The sequence below is a fragment of the Lissotriton vulgaris genome, chromosome 7 (genome assembly GCF_964263255.1).
Source record: "Lissotriton vulgaris chromosome 7, aLisVul1.2, whole genome shotgun sequence".
Lineage (NCBI taxonomy): Eukaryota > Metazoa > Chordata > Amphibia > Caudata > Salamandridae > Lissotriton > Lissotriton vulgaris.
In genome coordinates, this window is record NC_141695.1 from 179,275,848 (window position 1) to 179,298,879 (window position 23,032).

Genomic DNA, 23,032 nt, shown 5'->3' on the forward strand with positions numbered 1-23,032 from the left:
GTCCCGGGCTTCTCCCGGTCGCTCCCGCGCGCTCCCGCGCTGCGTCGCTGGTCTAGTCAATTTGTAGGTCTGTGGTAAAGGGGAGGGGCCCGCAGGGAGAGCAGCCCAGGTGCTGTTAATCTGGGCGGCAGGCGCTTCTAGGATAGGTAGTCCCAGCCCCCGCTCTCTGCTCGCAGCCCTGCAGCTCCTACGACCCACCTCTCAGGAAACAGGCAACTCCTGAGGCAACAACCAGGTGATCCCAGCGATGCGGGACCCGCGGAGCGGGTTCCGCGAGAAGTTGGCTGTAAGCAATGTGGATCCCTGCACGCTCAGCCCGGCACACTCCAAGGATTACTGCAAAGCGTCCCACAGGTACAGCGAAGGCTCGGGTATTTCTAGCTGATGGGGAGGGGCCCGCAGGGAGAGCAGCCCAGGTGCTGTTAATCTGGGCGGCAGGCGCTTCTGGGATAGGTAGTCCCAGCCCCCGCTCTCTGCTCGCAGCCCTGCAGCTCCTACGACCCACCTCTCAGGAAACAGGCAACTCCTGAGGCAACAACCAGGTGATCCCAGCGATGCGGGACCCGCGGAGTGGGTTCCGCGAGAAGTTGGCTGTAAGCAATGTGGATCCCTGCACGCTCAGCCCGGCACACTCCAAGGATTACTGCAAAGCGTGGGATGTCTAATATGAGCCTGGCTGAGGCGTTTTGGATTCGTTGTAGTTTCTTCTGGAGTTTAGCGGTGGTACCTGCGTAGAGGGTGTTTCCATAGTCCAGTCGGCTCGTGACTAGAGCGTGGGTGACTGTTTTCCTTGTTTCGGAGGGGATCCAGCGAAATGTTTTTCTGAGCATGCGAAGAATGTTAAAGCAGGAAGAGGATACGGCGCTGACTTGTCTGTTCATTGAGAGTGAAGAATCCAGGATGACGCCAAGGTTCCGTGCGTGGTCTGTCGGGATGGGTGCATTTCCGAGGGCTTCCGGCCACCAGGAGTCGTCCCATGCAGAGGGGGATTTACCTAAGATGAGGACTTCTGTTTTGTCTGAGTTCAGTTTCAGACGGCTTTGTTTCATCCATTCGGCGACTTCTTTCATTCCTTCGTGTAGGTTAGTTTTGGCGGTGCTGGGGTCCTTGGTGAGAGATAGGATCAGTTGAGTGTCATCCGCGTAAGAGATGATGTTGAGGTTGTGTTGGCGGGCGATGGCCGCGAGGGAGCTCATGTATACGTTGAAGAGGGTGGGACTGAGTGAGGATCCTTGTGGTACGCCGCAGATGATTTCAGAGGCCTCGGACTTGAATGGTGGGAGGCGGACTCTCTGGGTTCTTCCGGTGAGGAACGAGGTGATCCATTCCAGTGCCTTTCCTTGGATTCCGATGTTTCTGAGGCGTTGTAAAAGGGTGCTGTGGCAGACTGTGTCGAAGGCTGCAGAGAGGTCGAGGAGGATGAGGGCGACTGTGTCTCCATTGTCCAGTAGAGTTCGAATGTCGTCTGTTGCTGCGATGAGGGCGGTCTCAGTGCTGTGTTTGGCTCGGAAGCCAGATTGTGAGGGGTCGAGTGATTTGTTGGCTTCGAGGAAGGCGGCGAGCTGGTTGTTGACAGCTTTCTCGATGACTTTGGCCGGGAATGGAAGAAGCGAGATGGGGCGGTAGTTTTTGAGTTCGGTGGGGTCTGCTGTTGGTTTTTTCAGAAGGGCGGTGAGTTCAGCGTGTTTCCAGTCTTCTGGGAAGGTAGCGGAGTTGAAGGAGCAGTTGATGACGTCTCGGAGGTGCGGAGCTATGACGGAGTCTGCTTTGTTGAAGATGTGGTGAGGGCATGGGTCTGTGGGGGATCCAGAGTGGATGGAATTCATCAGGCGGATGGTGTCCTCAGTGGAGATTGGGTTCCAGGCTATAAGGGTGTTAACGGGGGGAAGATGGTCAGCTGATGGTAGGGTGGGTTGGCTTCCGGGTTGGTTGTCAAAGCTGTTGTGGATGTCAGCAATCTTGTTGTGGAAAAAAGAGGCTAGGGAATCGCAGAGGGTTTGAGAGGGGGTGATGTCGTTGGAGTTGGCCGAGGGGTTGGAAAATTCCTTGACGATGTTGAAAAGTTCCTTGCTGTTGTGGGCATTGTTGTCAAGTCGATCCTTGAATGCTGTTTTCTTGGCTTTTCGGATCAGTTGGTGGTGAGTACGGATGGCGCTTTTGAAGGCGTCCTTGGTGCTGGTGGATGGGTCTTTTTTCCAGGCCTTTTCAAGGGAGCGGCAGAGTTTCTTGGACTTCTTGAGGTCATCGTTGAACCATGAGGCCTTCTTGATGCCAAGTTTGTGTTGACGTTTTTTCAGTGGTGCTAAGGTGTCGGCGGTGTTGGATAACCAAAGGGTGAGGTTGGAGGCGGCTTCGTTGGCGTTAGAAGAGAGGGCTGGGGAGGTTTGAAGGAGCGATGTGGAGATCTGCTCCGTGGTGATTTTGTTCCAGTTTCTTTGTAGAGTTGGTTGGAGGTGGATGATGGGTTTCGGCTTGTTGTAGGTGAAGTGAACGCAGCTGTGGTCAGTCCAGAGGAGATCCGTAGTGTGGCTTAAGGGCTAGGAGGGTGGCGGCATCGTAGGTAACGCGGGGGGGCTGGGTAGCGCGAGGGGCAGGGGGTCTGGCGCTGGGCGCGGTCCAGGCGCGGACGGGCGTAGACGGGCTTACCTTTGGCGCACCTTCGGCGCGGCCGATGCGCGTGGACGCTGCGCGTGGGACCATTGGCCATAAATGGATGGTGGAGGGGGCGGAGCGTGGGAGGGGCAGCAGGGAGGCGGTAGTGTGGCTGAGGATGGAGGGTCCGAGGGAAGGCAGGCAGGGGTAGCACTGACAACAAAAATGCAGCGAGTTAGCAGTAAGCGCAATTCGAGCCCAAGCGCTGGTGAAATAAACACTATCAACACAGTTACAGATGATAACACAAGCCAATAGTCAAGTCAAAAGCTGAGCGAGGTCGCGTTGCGAGAGGCAGGTAATAACTAAAAGCGCTATGCAGGTAATTACTAAAAGCGCTATGCAGGTGAGGCGCTACAATGTTAGGCAGCTTCTCCGCTCCTTTACCCGTCCCAACCTCGGGTCTTCCATCCGCATCTCACACTCGCTGCCTTTCTTTGCTCCCTTTCTTTGGTGTATTTCTTTCAGTTTGCTGCTGTATTCTCATTTGTTCACTTCCCCATATCTGCCTCTCACTTTTCTTTGTATATGCTCTTTGATCCTTTGCCATCTCTTTCTCACCCTCTCTCCTATACTCGCATTCCAATGCGGTTTTTTTTACTGTCCCCATCTATTTCTCCCTGTTTTGTTTTTAGCTTTTCCATTCTCTCTCCTCTCTTTTTCTCGTTTCCTTACTTCTTCCCCACCTTTCCTGAAGCCTTGTGAAGGCTAAGTGATGCCTACTCCATATTTAACATAAATCAGTGTCACTAATCCTCCTTTCGCTCTCCCTGAAATAGATGGAGTTGCCTGAACATTAAAGGAGGGGGAGCTATGAATAAGGACTTCCTCTCTACTCAATGTTTCCTGGGTACAAATGACATACAAAATGTCCTGATATATTGTAACCAAACCTCGTCTGATAGTCTAGATCTAATACCCACAATGTTCCAAGGGATAAGTCTCAATAGGCAGTCATTTCGACGGTATCCCACTGCACCTACCCCTTCAGTGTTAAAGATGGGTTGTGCTGCTAGCATGATGTTTGTATCCTTATTGACCCTTTACTCACTATCTGGAAACAAATGCGATAGGGAATTAGGGAAATCCTCTTGATCAGGTAATTAATTATGATCCCTAATGCTATTTAATAAATTAGGAACAGTCTCTGGTTCATTGTTTATGATATCTATCTTCCCAGGAGCTCTCAAGTGTGGGGCCAGTCAATCAATATCTCCCAAACCACTCAGTGACTCATAGCGGTTTGGGTGATACCAGGAAGGATGTACAGGATACTGACTATCTAATCTAGATCTCTCTCTCTATCCCCAACAGACCACGCCGGTCTAGGTGGCTGATAAAAAAAGCCCAGCGGGAAGACAGAAATCCCCCTTGAACATGCAGACCAAGTATTTGTTCTTTATAGAATTATCTTAACCAGGCGTGGAGTTCTAAATATTGCAAACAATAAAATCGCCTGCAAATTTCTTAGTGGATTTCCCCACCCACCTAATCCGGCATGCCATTTTAAATTCCACAAATAACTCTTCATCGATTCACAAAGTCATATAAGCATATGTAAAGAGTACTCGCCTAGTACTGCTTCCTGTACTCATAAATGCTTTTGGCAATAAGCCCCTATATATACTGCATACATCTACATGCCATACATGAATGTGTTAGATTACAAATGTATTGGACAATAATGTTCCTCTTTCTCCAGAAAGTGTGTTCCCTAATTGTTTATCCTAGCAATAACAGTAAGTAGGAGGGGAGTGTGGGGTGGTAGGCCTCTAGACTAAAACATTATTTTAAATCTAGAACTGATTTTCATGCTTTGGTGCTTAGCCAGGGTGATATTAGCCAGATGCTGATTTGACCTCCTCGGTGATAATTAATGAATGTACCAAGGTTGTCAGAAGTACGTATCAGGTGTCACCTCTATATAAACCTTTTAACATGAGGTTCCTTTGTTTGTCCTGCTTTCGGATCTAGACGCCTCGCTAGACTCCATCTGACTTCCCTGCAACTTTCAAAGTAAGCACCCAACTTGATTCGTGCTCCAGGTACTTTCATTTTCTATGTTCATATCCCACTGTTCTTTTCTTTCTAAATCACGTTTTATAGTTCCTCTTTGCGTGTAAGGATGATTTTCCAGACTGTAAACGTCTGTGCATTTGCTTGTTTCACTGTCTCGCGAATGGCTCTTAAATGAAGGTCTTAGCCTTTCTAATGTTGTACAGCTGGCCGGTTTCATGCAGGGATTGACCCTTAGTAATTGCTGCTGTGAAAGGTTCTCTAGAAGTAGTGTCCTCCTTTTTGCAAACTGTAGCATGCAATTTATTTTATTTATTCAATGCTGTGCTTTAATTGGCTCTCATTTGAATATTCAGCACAGTTGCCAGCAGGCCAAGTAGTCCTACTCTCCAGGAGTCCTTTTAGTGTGTTTCATCCTTGGTTATTGTTTGCTCTCCTTCATTCTGATGGAATGTGGTTCACACATGACTCAATAAACGGTGCTGGTTTATCTATAGTGCTTGGTGCACGCCCTGTGTTAACCAGTGCATCCGTGTGTGTTTATCTTTTGATTTTTTTAAATATTGCACTATTGACATGCTGTGGTATTGCTCATTGTACCACATAGTTAAAACATAGAGCGCCTAGAATAGTTTCCTTGTGTGAGAAATGTAGTGCTTGGTGCACACAATGTGTTAAACATGCAGTGCCCGGTACTTTTGTCAGTTCGTGCAGTGCTTGGTTCATGCTGTATGTTAAATGCGCCTCACTTACTGCATCAGTGTGTGTTTATAATGTTTTGATTTTTTAAAAATTGCGCTATTTATATGGTTTGGTACTGCTCTTCGTACGCACCACATTGTATTAAAAATACAGGGGCAGATTTACAAGCCTGTTGCACCACTTTTGAGTCACTTTTAACATGGGAAAAATGACACAAAAGAGGCACAAGGGGCTTGTAAATCTGCCCCACAGATCTTGGCGCATTGCCCTTGTCAGTTACGCTACTGGTGAGGGCCAGTACCCTTCCACCCCCTCCAATAGGTCTTGCATTTACGCAAGTTTATGCTAATTGCATTGTAAATGACCATACATTATATTTCTGTTTTAAAAACCAAAACATAAATGAAAGGCATTGTCATTCACAAAGGCAATAGCTCGCACTTGAGTAAATGTGAGACCTATTGCATTGCAAATGCTCGTTAAGATATTGCTCATCTGCTATTTCTTCTTTAAAGGATTTGTAAACTTTAGGATTGTGGGTACATTTTTTTTTTAAAGTCTCTCTGACACTGAATAAAGCCTTTATCACAAAGGTAACCCAACCCTTGCTTCACTACTGTTGTTTTGGCACCTACTATAACAAACAGTAAGAGGTTGGGACCCTAGTCGTATCTGAATCAAACTAACATTCCATGAGATTGTTATTCTATGCAATGGTTAAAGGTGGTGCTTACCCGCCCCCGCTGACAATGAGGATGCGTAATTAGAGGACTTCCTAAAAGACCTGCCATTTCCAACCATCACAGATGACGCCTCTATGGCCCCATTACACAAATGGAAATAAGAGTGGCAATTATAGGCCTCAATTGGAATGAATACCCTGGGCTTGATGGCTTGCCCATAGAATGTTATGTAGCCTACTCTGACATTCTAGTTCCAAAAACTGGAAGAATTATATAGGACGGCCCTAGAACTTGGGCATCAACCGCACTATACCATGCAAGCTCTGGTCGTTTCCCTCCTCAAACCAGGGAGAGATGGCACTGATTTATCCAGTTACAGGCCTTTATCGCTCTTAGCAACCGAATACAAGATTCTTAGTAAGGCCTTGGCCAACCGCATTATACCCGCTCTAAATGCCCTCATACAAGGGATCAATGCGGATTCCTCCCGGCTCATAGTACTTCCCTGAACACCAGACGACGACATCATGTCCTGGCGGCCACACCGCGAGATTACATTAATTCAGGTTACATAGCGTTAGATCTTCGGCAGGCCTTTGACTCTATAACTTGGGAATATATCTTTACAGCCTTGAGTCATTTCGGACTTTCTCCACGGTACCTCCGCTGGATACGCCTACTCTAAACTAACCCCACCGCCAGAACATGTACCGGGAAGCACATCTCTCGCGAATATAACATATCCAGGGGCCCAGATTAAGGATGCCCTCTTCCCCCATTCTGTTTGTCTTGGTGCTTGAACCCTTAGCAATAGCCCTGTGGCAATCGGCCAACAGACTGGGGATCCCGCTGGACGGTACCGCTCACTTAATTTCAATTTACGCGGATGACATCCTTATTTACTTACGCAATCTGTCAGCCAGCGCGGACCCCTCCCCAGTATATTCTCTACCTTCGAGTGGTTCTCGGGCCTCGCCATTAATGAAGTTAAATCAAATGCCTTTTACTTCACAGAGGGACCGCGTCCGGAAGCGTTCTCCTTTGGCACTTATAGTTTGCCGATTGCGCACAACACTTTTAAATACCTAGGGAACCGAGTATATAGAACCCATTCTGATCGACTCAATGGCAACTTAACGAGAGCAATCACTGCCATACGTTCATGTATATCTTTTTGGACCTCCCTCCCATTATCGGCGATGGGTCGGCCATTTCCAAAATGGTGATGCTTCCCCGTCTACTGTACTTTTTTGTAAATCTACCCCTAATCGTCCCGCAAGCGGTATTCCAAAAGCTGGATGTGCTTCTCCTAGAGCTAATATGGGGGAAGGGTAGGCATAGGATTAGCATCAAGAAACTACAGTTATAACCCCATAAAGGGGGATTGAGGGTCCCAGACTTCAGGGCTTACTATTACACGTGCCAACTGCAATGGTTATCCTTTTGGAAGGCGGGTCGGAACCTACAGGAAATTTGGTATGGCCACAGGGACTTAGAAAGCAGGGCACTCCACAGATTCCTACTCCCTAAAATCAAAGTACCGCCTCGGGTTCCCCCTTTCCTAATAACCGCCCTTCAATGCTGAAAGAAGGCTATCAACTATACATCAGGGGCAGTCCCATATGCAAGAAATGTCCCATTTTAGGCATGCCGCTACCAGGTGGAAGATTGACACAGGTAAAACTACACAACTGGAAGGAGGTGGGAGTGGAAGAGGTGGGATTGCTCTTTGAGGATGGTACCCTTATGAACCATGATATGTTTGTGCAGGCCATAGGCACAACAGACCAGTATTTATTGTATGCTGCTGTAGCACATTACACTAAAGAGACATGGGCACTTCAGCGCACTGAACCACCTCAACACAAACTAGTTCACCTGCTTTATTACATGGGAAGGGGAGGACATCCAGTGAAGTAGTTTTATACTGGCATTAGGGCGCAGGTCTCTATTACACTCACTGATCTCTGGACCAAATGGGCGGATGACAAAGGCATGGCCATAACTGATAATGCATGGACGAGTATTTTGGAGCATCCCAAAAGGGTGTCCCGGAATGCCGCCTTAAATTCATACCAACTATGGTATTCCATAGATCATATTTAACCCAGAGGATAATCCAAAGTATGTTCTCGAGGCCCAGAATAGTTGCCCTCAATGTGGGGCTGAGGAGGCGAGATTCCTTCATATGTTGTGGCTCTGCCCCTGTGTCTCGGCGCTTATTGGGGCAGAATCGGGAGGGCACTTGAGGAGATCACACAGTTTACGATTCACAACAATGCTGCAGAATGTTTGCTGGGGCTGCGCAAATGTACTGGAGCCCTTAAGGTCCAATTGTGCTTTCTTGATTTAGCTCTCATCTTAGCTATAAGAGGGATCACCATGAGATGGAAATCTCCCCGCTGCCCTCCATTAACATTATGGCAGGATGATGTGGTATGATGGTGTGGGGCTGAGAGTGCGGCTATTAGACGTGAGGAGGCAAGAGGGCTCAGAAAACACCCAATCTCACTGGGACCGTATGCTAGAGGAGTTTTGACATCTAGGGCCCCATGCATCAAACCAAATACCGGTCGCAAACGGGCAGATTCTCAGAATCCGTCCCTTTGCCACCAGTATTTTTGCATTTGGGATGCATCATCCCGAATGTAAAAATCGCAATTGAAGGAATCTCTAAATTGCCCAAATTGAGATTCCTTAAATGCAATGCATGAGAGTTAAAAAATTAACGATTTCGCTAATAGGAGTTGCAAATTACCATGAAGTTGAACTTCATGGTAATTTGCAAAAACTTTGAAAAACGCACTTTTATGCATTTTTCAAAGTTTCATGTTACGCACACACATGCCACTCTTGCACCCTTGAAAATTGCATGAGCAATTTGCGAGTACCTGCTGGTACTCGCAAATTGCTCATGCAATCTCCAATTCATTCCTATGGGCCTGTAGGCCCATAGGAATGAATGGGACTGAATTCCTTAATTGCGACTAGCAATTTGCGAGTAGCAATTAAGGAATGTTTAGGAATCGCTATTTTTATAGCGCTTCCTACATGCATAGGCTTTTGCGATTCCTAAATAGCGATTCCTTAAAAATTGCTATTTAGGAATCGCAAAAGCCTACGTTGATGCATGTGCCAGTTAGATGTTACACCGGGGCCCGTCACACCTACACCATAGCATACCCATAAGGACCCAACATACGCAACGCCAATTAATGAATTACTTGAGGTTATCTTGCCGCCCAGACACTGCGGCACCAACAACAGGAACCTAGAGATCCTAGGTAGAGGTACAGTAATGGCCTATGGGAGACAACATCGGGACGCTAACCAGGAGGGAGGGAGGGGGGAGGGTATGGGGTTTGGTAGTTTTAATTGCATGTCACTAGTAACTGTCATAGGCAGTACCTACGCATTATTCATGCAAATGATACTGGCCGGATTTATGACCAACCTATATCCTGTTGACTTATGAATCGCACTCCATTGTATAACCATTTATGATAGAATAAGTGTAATGGAGATGTTTCAACAAAAAATAAAATGTACATACCATGATATATTTCATATTGCCAGTGTACCGTTCAATGGTGTGCAATAACGTTTGTTAAAAAAAAGGTGATACTTACAGTCAACAGTCAGAGAGATGCTGCTTGTGGTGTATTTGTTCACAGCTGGAAAGTATGCGGTGCAGGACAGACGTTTGTTGTTATGCTCCATCGTAGCTATGAATGTGATAGCCGATGTATAGGTTCTGGTGCCGTCCGGATTATAAGCACCATCAACTTGTTCGTTATATAATTTAACCTGTGACTCGGAGCTCCAGGTTATCTTCGGAACTGTGACTGAGCACCTCCCGGGCACCGTGCACCGCACAGTCACTGTTTCACCCTCGATCACTCGATCAGGGAGAGATATTGCTGGCGTGTCTTGACGACCTAGGAACAGAAATCAAAATGCACATCAATTAAAAAAAAAAAAAAAATCCGTATGTATAAAAATCATACATGCCAACATTTTGGAATGGGAAAGTGGGAGATTCTGAAAATCCAGTGGGTAATTTATTTCGCCCATTCACCTCAATTGATGCTGAGGTAACTTTAGGCAGGGGGGGGGTAGTGAAAATAAAGCCATTTTGGCTTAAAAAATCGGAGTCTTCTGCCTGAAACGGGTCTGTTGCATGAATGCAAAATGACTCATTTATTTAATAAGGCACATTTATGTCATCATGGTAGCATTGTAGATTCCTGTGCTGCGAAAACAGACATCACACAACTGAAAGCCTTTTGCATACGTGTCATAGCCTCAGATGCCACATACACCTAATACAGCCCACATACTCACCTGGGTGGACGAGTGAATGAAGAAGTAAGGCAGATTGGGGGGTGGCTGTGTGTGTGCAGCAATGGGTGGCTTTGGCCGTTCGCAAAATGGATGGACGAACCCGGGTGCACGTCATGGGTAGTGCATGTATGAATATGTATTTGAGGGTCCTCGGAAAAGAGTACTAGAGGATAGAGAGAGTTAAAGTGCTTTCTGATTACGTCTAAAATCGCATATGTGTGAAGAACAATGCAGACTAATCCACAAAAAACATGCCTTAAACAGAAAAGTGCACAAACAGTGATTTGAAATACGAAAAAACTGTGTGAATGATGGAAAACACAGTTCCAGGGCAGTAATTAGTGATGAAAGCAGAACGCTTTGGCAATTCTCACTGCATTAAGGTTGGAGTGAGGAAAACAAAGCGCTGGGCTACCGCTGTGAGGAGAATTTGAAAACACTGGGAAACAGTACCTCAGCCTTCTGGGCCACAAGGTATATTATATACTTTATGTTGGGGATGAAGGCAGAAGGAAAGGAGTGCCGTCCTCCTCCCTTATGTAGGCCAGTCGTCGCCAGTATTACAAAGATGCATGGAACAGGTGGGTGAAGTTCAAGTGACTCTTCATTACGGCCTCCACTCTGGAACCTCAAACACGTTGTACTGCAAGCTCAGCAACTCCCAACTCTGCCAGTCAGGCTGCCTTGTCAACATTCCAAGGCAGACTCTGGCTCAACTGCAGGAACATTCCAAGAGGTGGAAAAGGGAGGGGGGGTAAGAGAGAAAGAGGAAGAAACCACAGAAATTGAGTGGCATGTTATAAGGGAGATCAAGTACATTAAGGGAATTATAACAGAGTGGTGCTATAAAACTAAATGAATCCGAGAAACAGTGGTTCTGGAGACTTGAGGGGCACTTTTAAAGGAAGGTGGTGAGGGAATCCGTGGCAGAGGTGGTCATAGGGGGGAAGCCAACAAACTTTGTGGCACAGGGCCCGACCAGCGCTAAAGCCAGCCCTGAGTAGGAGCCAGGGCGGTTGTTTAGGCTTTGAAGGGTGACATTCCGCCTGGGGTGAAGTGTATTTAGATAAACGCTTGCCTTGGCCGACTCGTCCTCTTTTTTTCTTTACCTTATATGCACACACTTGCACGCCATCCTTGCTTTGTATTGTGTTATTACTATAATCTATTTTTTTCATCAACAATAACGTCATTATATTCATAGGAAGCATCATGAAATAAGTTGTCTTGTGGCATTTGAATTATGTGTTACTTGTACTGAAGGAACTGATGCTCACTTTGTCGACTTGCGAAAGATTAAAGCCTAAGATGTGGGTGGTCCGGACCGGTCATCAGCAGGATTTTTTAGATCATCAGTGGGAGCTCACCTGATGAAATTCTTTTTATGGACTATGGTGCTTTCTTACTTTCCTCAAGTGATGCCTGCACAGATGGTCTTCTCCGCTCCTTCACCCCTCCCAACCTGGGGTCTTCCATCCGCATCTCACACTCGCTGCCTTTCTTTGCTCCTTTTCTTTGGTGTATTTCTTTCAGTTTGCTGCTGTATTCTCATTTGTTCACTTCCCTATATCTGCCTCTCTTTTCTTTGTATATGCTCTTATGATCCTTTGCCATCTCTTTCTCACCTTCTCTCCTATACTCGCATTCCTATGCGTTTTATTACTGTCCCCATCTATTTCTCCCTGTTGTGTTTTTAGCTTTTCCATTCTCTCTCCTCTCTTTTTCTCTTTTCCCCACTTCTTCCCCACCTTTCCTGAAGCCTTGTGAAGGCTAAGTGATGCCTACTCCATATTTAACATAAATCAGTGTCACTAATCCTCCTTTCGCTCTCCCTGAAATAGATGGAGTTGCCTGAACATTAAAGGAGGGGGAGCTATGAATAAGGACTTCCTCTCTACTCAATGTTTCCTGGGTACAAATGACATACAAAATGTCCTGATATATTGTAACCAAACCTCGTCTGATAGTCTAGATCTAATACCCACAATGTTCCAAGGGATAAGTCTCAATAGGCAGTCATTTCGACGGTATCCCACTGCACCTACCCCTTCAGTGTTAAAGATGGGTTGTGCTGCTAGCATGATGTTTGTATCCTTATTGACCCTTTACTCACTATCTGGAAACAAATGCGATAGGGAATTAGGGAAATCCTCTTGATCAGGTAATAATTATGATCCCTAATGCTATTTAATAAATTAGGAACAGTCTCTGGTTCATTGTTTATGATATCTATCTTCCCAGGAGCTCTCAAGTGTGGGGCCAGTCAATCAATATCTCCCAAACCACTCAGTGACTCATAGCGGTTTGGGTGATACCAGGAAGGATGTACAGGATACTGACTATCTAATCTAGATCTCTCTCTCTATCCCCAACAGACCACGCCGGTCTAGGTGGCTGATAAAAAAAGCCCAGCGGGAAGACAGAAATCCCCCTTGAACATGCAGACCAAGTATTTGTTCTTTATAGAATTATCTTAACCAGGCGTGGAGTTCTAAATATTGCAAACAATAAAATCGCCTGCAAATTTCTTAGTGGATTTCCCCACCCACCTAATCCGGCATGCCATTTTAAATTCCACAAATAACTCTTCATCGATTCACAAAGTCATATAAGCATATGTAAAGAGTACTCGCCTAGTACTGCTTCCTGTACTCATAAATGCTTTTGGCAATAAGCCCCTATATATACTGCATACATCTACATGCCATACATGAATGTGTTAGATTACAAATGTATTGGACAATAATGTTCCTCTTTCTCCAGAAAGTGTGTTCCCTAATTGTTTATCCTAGCAATAACAGTAAGTAGGAGGGGAGTGTGGGGTGGTAGGCCTCTAGACTAAAACATTATTTTAAATCTAGAACTGATTTTCATGCTTTGGTGCTTAGCCAGGGTGATATTAGCCAGATGCTGATTTGACCTCCTCGGTGATAATTAATGAATGTACCAAGGTTGTCAGAAGTACGTATCAGGTGTCACCTCTATATAAACCTTTTAACATGAGGTTCCTTTGTTTGTCCTGCTTTCGGATCTAGACGCCTCGCTAGACTCCATCTGACTTCCCTGCAACTTTCAAAGTAAGCACCCCACTTGATTCGTGCTCCAGGTACTTTCATTTTCTATGTTCATATCCCACTGTTCTTTTCTTTCTAAATCACGTTTTATAGTTCCTCTTTGCGTGTAAGGATGATTTTCCAGACTGTAAACGTCTGTGCATTTGCTTGTTTCACTGTCTCGCGAATGGCTCTTAAATGAAGGTCTTAGCCTTTCTAATGTTGTACAGCTGGCCGGTTTCATGCAGGGATTGACCCTTAGTAATTGCTGCTGTGAAAGGTTCTCTAGAAGTAGTGTCCTCCTTTTTGCAAACTGTAGCATGCAATTTATTTTATTTATTCAATGCTGTGCTTTAATTGGCTCTCATTTGAATATTCAGCACAGTTGCCAGCAGGCCAAGTAGTCCTGCTCTCCAGGAGTCCTTTTAGTGTGTTTCATCCTTGGTTATTGTTTGCTCTCCTTCATTCTGATGGAATGTGGTTCACACATGACTCAATAAACGGTGCTGGTTTATCTATAGTGCTTGGTGCACGCCCTGTGTTAACCAGTGCATCCGTGTGTGTTTACCTTTTGATTTTTTTTAAATATTGCACTATTGACATGCTGTGGTATTGCTCATTGTACCACATAGTTAAAACATAGAGCGCCTAGAATAGTTTCCTTGTGTGAGAAATGTAGTGCTTGGTGCACACAATGTGTTAAACATGCAGTGCCCGGTACTTTTGTCAGTTCGTGCAGTGCTTGGTTCATGCTGTATGTTAAATGCGCCTCACTTACTGCATCAGTGTGTGTTTATAATGTTTTGATTTTTTAAAAATTGCGCTATTTATATGGTTTGGTACTGCTCTTCGTACGCACCACATTGTATTAAACATACAGGGGCAGATTTACAAGCCTGTTGCACCACTTTTGAGTCACTTTTAACATGGGAAAAATGACACAAAAGAGGCACAAGGGGCTTGTAAATCTGCCCCACAGATCTTGGCGCATTGCCCTTGTCAGTTACGCTACTGGTGAGGGCCAGTACCCTTCCACCCCCTCCAATAGGTCTTGCATTTACGCAAGTTTATGCTAATTGCATTGTAAATGACCATACATTATATTTCTGTTTTAAAAACCAAAACATAAATGAAAGGCATTGTCATTCACAAAGGCAATAGCTCGCACTTGAGTAAATGTGAGACCTATTGCATTGCAAATGCTCGTTAAGATATTGCTCATCTGCTATTTCTTCTTTAAAGGATTTGTAAACTTTAGGATTGTGGGTACATTTTTTTTTAAAGTCTCTCTGACACTGAATAAAGCCTTTATCACAAAGGTAACCCAACCCTTGCTTCACTACTGTTGTTTTGGCACCTACTATAACAAACAGTAAGAGGTTGGGACCCTAGTCGTATCTGAATCAAACTAACATTCCATGAGATTGTTATTCTATGCAATGGTTAAAGGTGGTGCTTACCCGCCCCCGCTGACAATGAGGATGCGTAATTAGAGGACTTCCTAAAAGACCTGCCATTTCCAACCATCACAGATGACGCCTCTATGGCCCCATTACACAAATGGAAATAAGAGTGGCAATTATAGGCCTCAATTGGAATGAATACCCTGGGCTTGATGGCTTGCCCATAGAATGTTATGTAGCCTACTCTGACATTCTAGTTCCAAAAACTGGAAGAATTATATAGGACGGCCCTAGAACTTGGGCATCAACCGCACTATACCATGCAAGCTCTGGTCGTTTCCCTCCTCAAACCAGGGAGAGATGGCACTGATTTATCCAGTTACAGGCCTTTATCGCTCTTAGCAACCGAATACAAGATTCTTAGTAAGGCCTTGGCCAACCGCATTATACCCGCTCTAAATGCCCTCATACAAGGGATCAATGCGGATTCCTCCCGGCTCATAGTACTTCCCTGAACACCAGACGACGACATCATGTCCTGGCGGCCACACCGCGAGATTACATTAATTCAGGTTACATAGCGTTAGATCTTCGGCAGGCCTTTGACTCTATAACTTGGGAATATATCTTTACAGCCTTGAGTCATTTCGGACTTTCTCCACGGTACCTCCGCTGGATACGCCTACTCTAAACTAACCCCACCGCCAGAACATGTACCGGGAAGCACATCTCTCGCGAATATAACATATCCAGGGGCCCAGATTAAGGATGCCCTCTTCCCCCATTCTGTTTGTCTTGGTGCTTGAACCCTTAGCAATAGCCCTGTGGCAATCGGCCAACAGACTGGGGATCCCGCTGGACGGTACCGCTCACTTAATTTCAATTTACGCGGATGACATCCTTATTTACTTACGCAATCTGTCAGCCAGCGCGGACCCCTCCCCAGTATATTCTCTACCTTCGAGTGGTTCTCGGGGCTCGCCATTAATGAAGTTAAATCAAATGCCTTTTACTTCACAGAGGGACCGCGTCCGGAAGCGTTCTCCTTTGGCACTTATAGTTTGCCGATTGCGCACAACACTTTTAAATACCTAGGGAACCGAGTATATAGAACCCATTCTGATCGACTCAATGGCAACTTAACGAGAGCAATCACTGCCATACGTTCATGTATATCTTTTTGGACCTCCCTCCCATTATCGGCGATGGGTCGGCCATTTCCAAAATGGTGATGCTTCCCCGTCTACTGTACTTTTTTGTAAATCTACCCCTAATCGTCCCGCAAGCGGTATTCCAAAAGCTGGATGTGCTTCTCCTAGAGCTAATATGGGGGAAGGGTAGGCATAGGATTAGCATCAAGAAACTACAGTTATAACCCCATAAAGGGGGATTGAGGGTCCCAGACTTCAGGGCTTACTATTACACGTGCCAACTGCAATGGTTATCCTTTTGGAAGGCGGGTCGGAACCTACAGGAAATTTGGTATGGCCACAGGGACTTAGAAAGCAGGGCACTCCACAGATTCCTACTCCCTAAAATCAAAGTACCGCCTCGGGTTCCCCCTTTCCTAATAACCGCCCTTCAATGCTGAAAGAAGGCTATCAACTATACATCAGGGGCAGTCCCATATGCAAGAAATGTCCCATTTTAGGCATGCCGCTACCAGGTGGAAGATTGACACAGGTAAAACTACACAACTGGAAGGAGGTGGGAGTGGAAGAGGTGGGATTGCTCTTTGAGGATGGTACCCTTATGAACCATGATATGTTTGTGCAGGCCATAGGCACAACAGACCAGTATTTATTGTATGCTGCTGTAGCACATTACACTAAAGAGACATGGGCACTTCAGCGCACTGAACCACCTCAACACAAACTAGTTCACCTGCTTTATTACATGGGAAGGGGAGGACATCCAGTGAAGTGGTTTTATACTGGCATTAGGGCGCAGGTCTCTATTACACTCACTGATCTCTGGACCAAATGGGCGGATGACAAAGGCATGGCCATAACTGATAATGCATGGACGAGTATTTTGGAGCATCCCAAAAGGGTGTCCCGGAATGCTGCCTTAAATTCATACCAACTATGGTATTCCATAGATCATATTTAACCCAGAGGATAATCCAAAGTATGTTCTCGAGGCCCAGAATAGTTGCCCTCAATGTGGGGCTGAGGAGGCGAGATTCCTTCATATGTTGTGGCTCTGCCCCTGTGTCTCGGCGCTTATTGGGGCAGAATCAGGAGGGCACTTGAGGAGATCACACAGTTTACGATTCACAACAATGCTGCAGAATGTTTGCTGGGGCTGCGCAAATGTACTGGAGCCCTTAAGGTCCAATTGTGCTTTCTTGATTTAGCTCTCATCTTAGCTATAAGAGGGATCACCATGAGATGGAAATCTCCCCGCTGCCCTCCATTTACATCATGGCAGGATGATGTGGTATGATGGTGTGGGGCTGAGAGTGCGGCTATTAGACGTGAGGAGGCAAGAGGGCTCAGAAAACACCCAATCTCACTGGGACCGTATGCTAGAGGAGTTTTGACATCTAGGGCCCCATGCATCAAACCAAATACCGGTCGCAAACGGGCAGATTCTCAGAATCCGTCCCTTTGCCACCAGTATTTTTGCATTTGGGATGCATCATCCCGAATGTAAAAATCGCAATTGAAGGAATCTCTAAATTGCCCAAATTGAGATTCCTTAAATGCAATGCATGAGAGTTAAAAAATTAACGATTTCGCTAATAGGAGTTGCAAATTACCATGAAGTTGAACTTCATGGTAATTTGCAAAAACTTTGAAAAACACACTTTTATGCATTTTTCAAAGTTTCATGTTACGCACACACATGCCACTCTTGCACCCTTGAAAATTGCATGAGCAATTTGCGAGTACCTGCTGGTACTCGCAAATTGCTCATGCAATCTCCAATTCATTCCTATGGGCCTGTAGGCCCATAGGAATGAATGGGACTGAATTCCTTAATTGCGACTAGCAATTTGCGAGTAGCAATTAAGGAATGTTTAGGAATCGCTATTTTTATAGCGCTTCCTACATGCATAGGCTTTTGCGATTCCTAAATAGCGATTCCTTAAAAATTGCTATTTAGGAATCGCAAAAGCCTACGTTGATGCATGTGCCAGTTAGATGTTACACCGGGGCCCGTCACACCTACACCATAGCATACCCATAAGGACCCAACATACGCAACGCCAATTAATGAATTACTTGAGGTTATCTTGCCGCCCAGACACTGCGGCACCAACAACAGGAACCTAGAGATCCTAGGTAGAGGTACAGTAATGGCCTATGGGAGACAACATCGGGACGCTAACCAGGAGGGAGGGAGGGGGGAGGGTATGGGGTTTGGTAGTTTTAATTGCATGTCACTAGTAACTGTCATAGGCAGTACCTACGCATTATTCATGCAAATGATACTGGCCGGATTTATGACCAACCTATATCCTGTTGACTTATGAATCGCACTCCATTGTATAACCATTTATGATAGAATAAGTGTAATGGAGATGTTTCAACAAAAAATAAAATGTACATGCCATGATATATTTCATATTGCCAGTGTACCGTTCAATGGTGTGCAATAACGTTTGTTAAAAAAAAGGTGATACTTACAGTCAACAGTCAGAGAGATGCTGCTTGTGGTGTATTTGTTCACAGCTGGAAAGTATGCGGTGCAGGACAGACGTTTGTTGTTATGCTCCATCGTAGCTATGAATGTGATAGCCGATGTATAGGTTCTGGTGCCGTCCGGATTATAAGCACCATCAACTTGTTCGTTATATAATTTAACCTGTGACTCGGAGCTCCAGGTTATCTTCGGAACTGTGACTGAGCACCTCCCGGGCACCGTGCACCGCACAGTCACTGTTTCACCCTCGATCAGGGAGAGATATTGCTGGCGTGTCTTGACGACCTAGGAACAGAAATCAAAATGCACATCAATAAAAAAAAAAAAAAAATCCGTATGTATAAAAATCATACATGCCAACATTTTGGAATGGGAAAGTGGGAGATTCTGAAAATCCAGTGGGTAATTTATTTCGCCCATTCACCTCAATTGATGCTGAGGTAACTTTAGGCAGGGGGGGGGGAGTGAAAATAAAGCCATTTTGGCTTAAAAAATCGGAGTCTTCTGCCTGAAACGGGTCTGTTGCATGAATGCAAAATGACTCATTTATTTAATAAGGCACATTTATGTCATCATGGTAGCATTGTAGATTCCTGTGCTGCGAAAACAGACATCACACAACTGAAAGCCTTTTGCATACGTGTCATAGCCTCAGATGCCACATACACCTAATACAGCCCACATACTCACCTGGGTGGACGAGTGAATGAAGAAGTAAGGCAGATTGGGGGGTGGCTGTGTGTGTGCAGCAATGGGTGGCTTTGGCCGTTCGCAAAATGGATGGACGAACCCGGGTGCACGTCATGGGTAGTGCATGTATGAATATGTATTTGAGGGTCCTCGGAAAAGAGTACTAGAGGATAGAGAGAGTTAAAGTGCTTTCTGATTACGTCTAAAATCGCATATGTGTGAAGAACAATGCAGACTAATCCACAAAAAACATGCCTTAAACAGAAAAGTGCACAAACAGTGATTTGAAATACGAAAAAACTGTGTGAATATGCATTGTACTATTAGGGGAAGTGATTGGATAATATGCAATATCAATCAAAATCTTCAAGTTACCCACATAATCATTTTATGTGTTGTGTCATTTGAATGCAAATGTCTGATAGTGTTCATTTTGCTTTTGTCCTATCTCTGTTTTGAATAGGTGTCACATACTTTTGCAATCTTTGATCATATTAATGTTCTGACTCTAACAGGCATGTTAACCTATCAGAAAGACAACATGCACTGTAAACAGCAGATATTACATAGTGGTGATCCTGTGGTGATCATGTAAAGTACATGTGAGGAGAATGATTCTGTTACTTACCAATCTTGTTCTGAGCTCCTTTTTCTCGTACTAACCCTTACTATATCCTGACTATATCGAACCTCTACTCAGGCACTATAAGATCTCGCTGGAGCAATTCAAAATATGACACTACACGGGATACACGTTAACGGACGCGTTGTTGTTGCGAATATCTTGTGTAATTAAGGAAATCAATTTTGGACACAACTTGTGCCACCAACACCCCCAGTTCTCAAACATGTGGTCGGAGTACCTCCAACCTGACCCCTTATGTTAACTTTCACAGAAATGTTCAGCCTCTGTAACAGTTCCCGATCTATAAAACAGGGGCTGCAACTTTCTGCTCAGGTCGCGTCCTGCCAATCACAGCATTCCCGTTGGTGCACGCATTCATGGTTAATCCTTGCAGCATCGCAAAATATCCGCAGCTAGAGCTATCTCCAACCTTTTCTTTCTTAATTTCTCAACAACTACTGAACCGGTTTGCACCAAATAACGAAAAGAACAAGCTGCGTAACAACACTAACCTTTCTGCAAAATTTGGTGTGATTCCATTCATTGGTTCCTGCTATTTCTTTTTTTTTGGAGATTTATATAGGGCAAACTAGACCCTGAGGTATCAGAGCACTTTACATGAGCACCAGTTACATTCCAGACAGACACATTAAATTTTGTTAGGCACGGGGAGATTAAGTGATTTGCCCAGAATCACAGAATGTTGAGCATCCCTGCTGAAACTCAAACCCAGTTCCCTGGCTCCAAGGCTACATTATTTCCCTGTATTCATGTGGGCAGGTAGCAATGGGAATTTACATTGCAAACCCACCCTTTTCTCAGCCCATTGCTTTACGAATCCTCCAGAAACACTCCATGTGCAGTAAGAATCATCAGAGCACTCCTTTTGGAAAATGTTGTGAAGGCGACACCAAACTTATTGGCAAGTCAAAAACAATTTTCCTATGTAATCATGATCCTAACTATAACTACTTACTTGTGATTGGCAGTAGGTAATATATACATACACATATATATATATTACCTACTGGCGGTTGCCAGTAGGCAGTTATAGTTAGGACCTAATTTCCATAGGAAAGGCATTTTTTGACTTGGCTATAACTTTGGCGCAAAGCCTTGAATAACCGCGAAAACGGAAAGTAGGTTGTAAAATGTTTTTTAACACCATGCGCGCTAGCGGAATTCCGCTCGCACGCTGGGTTTTGCGAAAAACGCACTTTACGTGACGAGCTGGGCTCGTCATCAGCGTGCGAGGAGGCTACGCCATGATGAGCCCAGCTCGTCATCAGCGTGGAAGGGGTTAAAGAATATCCGTTTAAACATGCTTTGAAAAAAGTATGTATGTAGGCCAATGTTCAAAATGTATTTTTTTACACATTCATTTTGGGTGTGTTCGTGGTCATTGAATGTTTTCTTTTGTTTTCCAATTTCCCTATGTGTCTGTAGGGATCTCAACATCGTCACAAAGAGCCCCGGAAACAAAAGAAAAAACTTTTAGAAAAAAACTTTACAGTAATCAGGGTACTAGGGTGGCTCCAACAAGAACTGTTGTGTTGGCTGTGTGTTTATGGCTGCTACACATAAGACTTGATGCAGAGTTTCAGGTTACTTAAAAACACCCTGTTGCCTTTATCCATAAAGTGCACTCCATCATTTCTATAAATTCCATGCATTACAAAACATAGATTATCATTATTGATACAGCCCATTAGATGGACTCTGACGAACGCAGATCAGTTTTATTAACATTTTTTGGCTTTGTCAATCTGTGGACAGAATTGATTTGAAAACATCCATTTCGGTCTTTGGCACCAAGACAGTATGAGGGAAAAGTGACATCAGTTCTGCAAAGGCATCTTTCATTAGCAATTCCAGCCGTACCCCAGTCAATGTGCCTAGGTCGTTGCCACACAGTGCGCAATCATGAGGTGAGGAGTTGGGAAACTAAAATGGATTCAACCAAAGCCAGCAACTTATGAAACGTTAACCCTCTGTGGCCAAACCAACTAATCTGCACATTTGGCAAACCCAAGTCCCTGCCAATCCCTCTCTTTTTTGCAGCCTCTTTTGCCCAATATATATAGCTGTGGCCCACAATCCTTACTCCAAGAATTCTGACATGAAAGAGCAATAGTAGAAAAGAGAAGGTTGGAGCTGAATGATGTTGTTGTCCAAAGGAAAAAAAGTTAAAATGGAGGTGTTTCCCCCCCTCCCCCAAAAAAAAAAATATATATATATATATATATATATATATTCACAGAAAAAACCATAGGTTATAGACCATATATAGTTAGGAATTTGCATTTACAAAACCTTGAAAATTCACTGAAAAAACCATAGGTTATAGACCATATATAGTTAGGGATTAGCATTTAAAAAACCTTATTTTATTTGGACAAAACCATTGAAATTCCATATATAGTTAGTTGCACTAACTATATATCGCGGACCCGCAATCCACTGCTAATGATGTCACATATTACATCATTCATGACATGGTCAGTGACATCACTGATGACATCACAGATGACATCTCAAATGACATCACTGATGACATCACTGATGACATCTCAATGACATCACTGATGACATCACTGACATCTCATTTGACATTACTGATTACATCACTGATGATATCATTTATGTGATAATACATCTTCAGACTCTAATATAACCTTAGATACACTCAGTGTAAACAGGCACTCACAGACTGTCACACATCCATGGAGTTACTCACACACCTAGTCAGTCATGCAAAGAATCAATCACACCTCCATTTCCTCAACTATACAGTTATACACACCTTACTTATTCAAACATATACTAACACATATTTACTCTCTTATACAATCCTTGATACAAGTTCACAATGATTCATACAGCCACTCTCACATTCACTGGCTCTTATGTTCAGTTATTTATATATGTCAACTCTCACATGGAGTGTGTTTTACATATGTACTTACTTTGACATGTAGTACTGAGATATCCATTCACTCACCAATATACTCATGCACACAGTCAACTGTCCATACAGCTGTTTCTACATGTACTTTTGAACCCATACACCTAGGGAATCAACTGCTCACACATCTATGCACAGAGTTATACACCTCCCAGCCACCCACACACATACTCAGTCTCCCATACAAATACCTGGGCAACCATTCAATAACCCATATAGTTACTGATATAGCTACTGATTTAAACATG

At 44.5% G+C, this 23,032-nt stretch overlaps 1 protein-coding gene across 1 annotated transcript in view; it reads right to left on the reverse strand.

Annotated features, from left to right (window-relative positions):
• Window positions 1-19,128, reverse strand: part of LOC147701135 (uncharacterized) — a 169,011-nt gene extending 149,883 nt beyond the window's left edge. The window contains exons 1-2 of the mRNA XM_086929905.1: window positions 18,489-19,128; window positions 9,683-9,991 (exon numbers count right to left, since the gene is read on the reverse strand). Of these exons, the coding sequence (XP_086786031.1) occupies window positions 9,683-9,991; window positions 18,489-18,579 (400 nt within the window). The 5' untranslated portion in view covers window positions 18,580-19,128. The remainder of the gene's footprint in view (window positions 1-9,682; window positions 9,992-18,488) is intronic.
• Between the last annotated feature and the right edge of the window lie 3,904 nt (window positions 19,129-23,032).